Source organism: Physella acuta, unplaced genomic scaffold (genome assembly GCF_028476545.2).
Source record: "Physella acuta isolate Inbredline_101_S28 unplaced genomic scaffold, ASM2847654v3 ptg000692l, whole genome shotgun sequence".
Taxonomy (NCBI): domain Eukaryota; kingdom Metazoa; phylum Mollusca; class Gastropoda; family Physidae; genus Physella; species Physella acuta.
In genome coordinates, this window is record NW_026732211.1 from 37579 (window position 1) to 45401 (window position 7823).

The following is a 7823-nucleotide window of genomic DNA, read 5'->3' on the forward strand; positions in this document are numbered from 1 at the left end:
CTTTCAAAAAAGCTCTGGGACCTTTTTAAAAAATCAGTTTGACACCCGTAGTTCAAGATATTAAAATTTAGCGTTAATTTTTTTTTTTGCAAAACATCAAAATTATCGCTGATTAATTACATTGCTTCTATGGCATACAAAAGTTTACCGAAAAAAAAACCAACTATTTTTTAGCTTTAATACCCACATTGACCAAAAATAACTAAACATGTGCATTATATATTGGTTTTCTTTTAAGTTGCAAGTTTCAATTATATATATATATATATATATATATATATATATATATATATATATATATATATATATATATATATATATACTATATATTTAAATATGCACTATTAGACGTTACAATTGTTAGTTTTTTCGTATCCATTTTTGTGAATACGAGCTAGAATACTAAGATCGCTGACTCTCCATATTTGAAATTGTAAAGTTTTTAGGCTCCTTACAGCCGGCATCTAACCACTTCTTGATGTCGTAAACTTTTGGTCTAACAAGCTGGTGCACCAGGGCTCGACACACTTCACATAATACGAGGAACTTCGGCAGTGTCTTGTACATAGACTTGAGCTCCAACATCCGCGAGTACGTCTTCAGATCTCGCCCCAACGCCGTCAAAAACAGAGCCAGTTCTTTCGGCGTCTGAAACCAATCGGCGTCGATAAACGTGTTGGCTGGGAGTAGTCTGGCATAGTCGGACCCGCCCCTGACCACTGGGATAATGGCGGTCTCCTGGAGGAACACCTTGAACACCTTCTCTGTCACGTACTCGTGGCAGATGGAGTTCTCGAAGGACAGGTAGAACAGGTAGTCTTTGAAGATGTCGTGCATGCATTGTCCCTGGTCTCTGTGTGGGCAGGTCGGGTCTACACCTCCACACCGGCCAATGATCGTTATGTTCACATATTTCTGGGGACACACAATGAAACAGTCAATGAATGGATATAAGACATACGTTTTATAATGGTCGCTAATGTGATGGTGTGATGTTTGTCTTGGAGAAAGTCTTAGACTTAGAGCTAAAACATTACTAAAACTAATAATATAGAAAAACATATATATTATTCTAGGTTATATATAGTGACTGATACACACAATGTTATAAAGAAAAACGTTTAGCAACTCAAAATAAAATTATAAAAATATACCTACAAAAGTAAGTTTAGATAAATAATATATGCAAAACTGTACCAGAAAAAAAATTGCAAGTGCAGCGGAACAAAAAAAAAATACCAACAGCAGCGTCAAAGCTACCCATAGACGAGGGTCGTGAGTCAACCAACCTGCATCTCCTTCACGTACAATTCCCTCTTGGACTGGGTCTCGCAGTGACTGACAAACCAGACGATGCTCTCATTTTTCTTCCTCGCCAGTTCATCTAAAACACGGAACACAAGTTAGTTGTTTTCCTGACGCTGGAAATATTGGCTAACTATGTGTACTGTAAATATTGTAAAGAGTCATTTGTCCGTGTGTGTGTTTGTATGTGTAAATGAAAGACTTCAGACGGAGGATCGACTGAGTTGATATGTGTTGTATAGGGGCAGGTGTATCAGGGAACAGCATTGGGAGGGGGGGGGGGTCGTTATGTGAGTCTAGACACTCCAAATGCTGTGAAAGATTGGATATTATTAAATGTTATGAAACGTCTAAAACCTATTGCAGCTCAGTCTACTGCTAGACCGCACCGTTACATAGGGGAGGTAACTGCAACTATACCTCCACTCACAAATAGGAGACAATCATAACAAAAGAAGGACAGCCAAACATACAGTAATCTGGCCTCTGGTCAGCAGACAGCGGGCTGTATAACAGCCTGCCGTAGGGGTAGTGGAGATCTGCGTCAGACCTGTGGGTCACCGTCAGGTTGAAGGCGTGTCTCCAGGTCGAGTTTTCTGGGGAGAAAATTATAAAAGAAATTGTAATTTTAGTTCAACTTTAATGTAACTTTAAACTTGTTTCATTCAGAGATATTGTATTACTACTTTTTCAAATGGCCAATGCACTAGCCGAAAAAAAATGTTTTGTGAAACCAAGTTTATACTAACGACATGTATACTTTACAAGTTTAGAAAAAAAATCCCGCAACAAGTTAATTTTATATGGAAACATTTTTCCAACGGAACATGTTTACTTGTTGCGAGTTTTCTAAAATCTAGACATGTATAGTATACATGTTGTGCGTATAAACGCGATATATGCTTAGGTTAAAACCCGAACATAAATGAAAGTAAAAATCTACCAAGTACTCAAGATAATACATAAACATAGAGTCGTGTAAAGTGTTGCGACGTACAGTTTGTAACGAGAAACAGTGAGTACAGGGCACACGTATGCTGAGTACACATACAGAGAACACTTACGTCCACGTGTGCTGGGTACGCATCAACGCTGAGAGTCTGACTGATGTCTAACGTGAACAAATCAGTGTGTAAACCCTGAAAGCTAGTTATCATGACAACCAATCATGTCAAACAGCACCACACCCACACAACTCTCACCACGACCATGCCAACCCGAGAAACGTTTATGCCAACTAGACAATCCCTAACCAACCAAGCCACCTCGACCATCCCATTCTGAATATGACAACCCTACCATGCACCCCTTAATGCCACCAATTAAGCCAACCCGCCATACCCATCCGACCATGCAAAACCACCTATGCCAGCCCGACCAAGCGAAACCTGCAATGTCATTCCAGCCCTGATATTCCAACCATGCTACCCAACTCTCCCAACCCAGCCAATCAACCCGTCCCCACAAGAATTCATACAACAATCAAAACGCCCACTTACCTTGTGTAATATCACTGCGGTAGTGGGCAGCCGACTCGGCAGCGTACACGACATACAGCTGACCCGGCCACCTCTGTGTGGGCAAGGTCTTGTCCATCAGCAGGACACCGCCCACCATGAACACGTCCGTATCTTTCGTGGCGTTGCCCAGGGTAAATTCACACCTGTTGACTGGACATCTGGGCGTGTTTTTCATGTAACCCTCTAGCCAGTTCTGGATGTAGGGGAGCGTGATTGAGATGCTCTGACCAGTGTCCAGCTTGCGACGTATTCGCCCGAACCCGTCATCAACTCTACTGCCTCTAGCTGAGCCATCAACTCTACTGCCTCTACCTGCAGCATCTCTTGTTGTTGTCTCACTATTAGGTATGGCGTATCTCTCCGCCACCTCCTGCTCGCTACAGAACACATACAGCGTGCTGACGCAAACATGGGGCTCATCGATTTTACTCAAAGGGAGGGAACCTTTCATGTAAGCTAATATAGAGTTACCGGTCTTTTCATTAAATTGTTCTTGGTCTTTAAACTTATCAAGCCGGTTATTGACCTGCCGATCTTCTTTATTGTCGAGATCTACAGCAAAAGGTTGTTTCTTATCCTTTGTTTTGCCATCGTCATCAACATTATTCCTTTCAAAAGTCATCTTTTTAACAGTGAGCTCACTAGGTGCTAGAGGCATAAAGTTACTGAACTTGGTGACACATAGGTTAATCAGTAGCAGGGTACACACACAGGTGCAACATACAAACAGAAGACGTTTGAGGGATGCCATTGTAGTATCTGGGACGTTTCTCTGACTGGAAGACGTCACACTGTCTGGACGTTATTCTCACTGGACGTCTGGACGTTTACCCTGACTGGACGTCACAGTGACTAAATCTAACCTTCACTGAACGTCACCAACGGACGTCACACTCATATTTTTTTTTACCTTTACTGGACGTAACACTGATTGTAGTTCGTACTATTTGCACTTTCACCTACTTCATAGGTACTGTAGGAGTCGCTTGACTGACTACAAGGGGAGGGTAGCCTATAGACAATTTTTTATTGTGACACCAGTTAACAATTTTTTCATTACTCAGCAATATGCACAAACCGGAGACAGTAGATTGTTATATAGGCCTACATGTAATTCCTTGTTTGTGCCACAATGCCCAAGTCTGTAAATAAATACGTTTTCATATTTTAAAAATATTGGAACTCATTTTATAAAGAGAGAAAACAAACACATATATGTGAAAAGGGAAATAGGATGAAAGAAAAAGGTTTAGGCACATAATCTACACTGACTGATGTACAATTAAGATAAAGCAGCAAGAGACAAACTTATCAGCTCTGGACCTAATGGCAAGATTTGGACACAACACTGAACAGCGGTCGTTTCTCAACCTTGTCAAACTAAAGCAAACATTCTGGAAATTTCTCTAATCTCCAGCCGCCGATCGCTCCATCGTTTCATAGATATTTTATTTTTTACAAGAAATGAATTCACTTTCCGTAAAAGAAATCTGTAGAAGAGCTAAACCTACTTTAAATAGTCTCCTCAAATAAAATGTTGCTGGGTATTTGCTCTGATAAATTGTATAAAAAGAAATAATTATCTAAACATTACATCAAACTAAGTTATAGTTACCTGACTATTCAAACTATATTATAGTTATTTGAATATTAAACTTTTAAAGTAGCTTTAAAAAGTATTAACAGCGATTTTAACTAAACAAATAGTTTATCCCAACAGTACTAAGAAGATCACGTCACCTTTTCTCACTAAACTAAAACAAATACAAACCGTAGAGTCTGTCGTCAAATCCTGCCTTCTAAACGTCAGAATTCAACTTAAATATCTCTCTCGGCAAAACATGAGTTAAGCTACAAAAAACGTGATTTTTATTTGAGTTTTACTTTATAAAAGGAATATTAAAGTACACATGAAGCCATCAGAATATTTTTGAAAATTAACTAGATCAGATGAAATCGATATTTATCCGAGTCGTGTACTGCAAATTATTGACAGGATGCAACGCGGAGAATATTTTATAACTAAATTTAACTGATTGAATGGTTGAACCGTGGGAACGGCAGACGTGGGAATAATGCAGCAGACGACATTTACACGTTAAACATGTCACTTGACACTCACTCAAGTTCAAACATCAACCTTGATGGTACGTAGTACTTGGCAGTTTTACTCACATCTTTGATATAAATCTTACAATGATTATTGCATTATTCATAAAACAAGACAAGATTTATACCTATTCACGCTTAAAAGACATTTAGGTTAGTTGTCATTAGTTAATTAAGCGAGCCAGTGAGTTAATTTATAAAGCTAGTGACAGTAACATGGGGGGGGGGTATCTGTAACATGTTGAAGCGCCTGGATTTTTATGCAAGTTTTTCTTTAACTTGCTTCCTCTGTCTGCCTTTTTTTCTGTCGTCATAGATTGAAACGGCTGAGCGAAATTTTAAGCACTTCTAACTGACCGATTCTTTTCAAACTGGCACATGGGTCAAGTTCCAATGACAATGCAATTTGGTATAGAATCTGACTTAATTGGATGGCTAATTAATATTTTTATGAATTAATTAAAAGTAACTAAATAAAGTAGGGGGGCTTACTATCATTCCGCATTATACGCACTTTTTCAATGGACAAGCTTTTATGTAATTATTCACTAAAAAGGAGAAAATAAATGATTTTCTTTAAATACATACTAATACACTAAAATTTAAATAACTATAAAGAAAAGCTTGGGTTTCTTCCTAAATATTTGCAAAGGTAGCCAATATATATTATAGCGATATTGTAGTTATTTAAACAGTAGTGTATATTATATATTTAAAGAAAATCATTTTTCTCAATTTATTGCATTATTACATAAAAGCTTGTTATTAAAACGTCTGTATGCGTTTGTCTTAAAACGACGAAGAAGAAATTTTATTTTTAAAAAAATCTTCTGAACTAACGTACGTTATCTTGGTTTAGCCAGATTTATTTGTGCTTTGAATTTTCATTAATAACAGAAAATTCAACTAACGTATATCTTGTATCAACTATATTTATTTGTTTAACAAACCTTGGTGGCTTAACATTGTGTCACTTCATAGATTCCAATACAACAGTCCACATATCTTTTAGGCTTCGTTTATTACTTGCCAAAAGGCATCATCAGCTTCTTTAAAGTCTAGTAATAGTTTGTTCCACAATAGTATGATGTAAGACCGTATTTGTCTTTATATATTCAAACGATCATAAAAATTGTTAAATGGTTCTTTAACATTACGTCGTATTGAACTATTATTTGAAGCTTTTTCCTAAAATGCACAAGTCAGGTTTAAGGAAATGTCGATTCACTGATTATAATTTTTTCCATGTACATCAACATAAAGTGACGTCCAAAATAGCCTGGGCGGCTGATATTGTTGGTCTGTTAACAAAGATTATAAAAAATGCAAAAACAAATCACTAAAAAGTAATGGTTTTGTAAAAATATTTTCTAAAAAGTGTCATTTTTAGGGGGAAAAGGTCAACTTTATCTCTCATTGAAATCACAATAACACATGTTCTGTTTTTCAGAATAACATGAATCTTTAACTTACACAAATCCAAAAAGGATTAACCAAAACAATTAGAAAATATTTTTTTTAAATAGATTTTAGCCAAATTTTAAAATGTGAGACCTAAAAAGAATAAAAAAATAAGGAAGTAGACTTAGGTTTTTGTTTTATTAAAAGTGAATTTTCAAAAACATAGATATTATTTTAGTTCAGCTTTACAAGCAATGAATAGTGCACATGTGTGCAAAATTTTAGCTAAATATCTCAAGTACTTTTTAGTTATGGTGATTTAATTGGTACAAATTTGTTAAAAAGTAACATTTTGAGAAAAATATACTAAATTTGGAAAAAACGAGAAAAAGCGAAATCTATTTTTAAAAAGTCATTTTAAAACCTCCCAGTTGCAATAAGAACATCCATTTAAGTTCGTTTTTAATTTTTATTTTTCCAAATGTCACTTAATGTAGGTGAATTACATCATTACTCTAATTAATTTTTTTAAAAATACTAGCGATACGTAATTAGGCAAAATAAATATAACAAAATCTTTAGAATTGTGTGTATTTTCAGAAACTATAGATATTGAAAAGTCAATATTTCTGACTTAAATCTGTATTTATTTTTTTAGGTGGGGGGGGGGGGGGGGGTAACTTGCCCAGCCTCACGGTTCATGGGGCATTGAAAGTAGAGTTCACGTGTTTCAGTGACCTCGTCATACGAAGGTATAGTGTAGGCAGAACACGAGTTACGAACTTGAGCAAAGGATCCGAACCAGGACATTCAGGTTAGCTGTCGAGCACTTTACCATTCAACGTTACCGTCTAACAGCGAGTGTAAAATATCGTATCGTCTCGACTTTACAGTTTCACTCACCACACCCTTACACGTTCACCCAGTGGTATCGATACCCTTACACGTCCTACAAGCAACCCCATCCACCCAAGGGTATCGATACCCTTACCCTTTGAAACTACGCAGCATGTAATAAACTTTTCAGATGAACATCAGTGAATTTCTCAACTCAGAAATCTCTATAGTAGAATATGTCGGCACACAAGAAGGTTCATTGCATGTTCGTTTTTATGTGCAATCGGTATTTTAGTACTAGGCAGGCACATTTGTAAGTGTTTGCTTTTTGTTTAATGTTGCATGTCTTTTTTTTTTGTCTTTTTCGCCAATGGCTGATTTTAGAAACTTATTAACTGTTCTATTTTATTTTTTTATTTATTTTTTTATTTCATGTATTCATTTTGACAAGTTCGCAAACATTTAGCAATCATAATTATTTCTTTTAGAAGTAATTGACTTAAAACTAAAGACACGTCTAGGCCCAGTATATTCACTGAAGCGTTAGATTACGCTATTTACACATAGACATAAACAGGCACACAAATATACACATACATATAATAATAATAATATAATACATATAATATGCATCTATGATTTATATTCGTC

The 7823-nt window shown here is 36.4% G+C and overlaps 1 protein-coding gene across 2 annotated transcripts; it reads right to left on the reverse strand.

Annotated features, from left to right (window-relative positions):
* Positions 1-337: 337 nt before the first annotated feature.
* On the reverse strand, positions 338-4649 carry LOC131949364 (alpha-(1,3)-fucosyltransferase C-like). 2 transcript variants are annotated; one of them, XM_059311224.1, is made up of 5 exons: positions 4597-4649; positions 2805-3967; positions 1779-1901; positions 1290-1384; positions 338-915 (listed from the first exon to the last, which is right to left on the reverse strand). In XM_059311224.1, the coding sequence occupies exons 2-5, from the start codon at positions 3574-3576 to the stop codon at positions 403-405; spliced, it is 1503 nt and encodes a 500-aa protein (XP_059167207.1). In that variant the 5' UTR covers positions 3577-3967; positions 4597-4649; the 3' UTR covers positions 338-402. The 2 variants fall into 2 exon arrangements, with proteins under 2 accessions (XP_059167207.1, XP_059167208.1); XM_059311225.1 differs by lacking the exon at positions 4597-4649 and adding an exon at positions 4441-4513.
* Positions 4650-7823: the final 3174 nt, after the last annotated feature.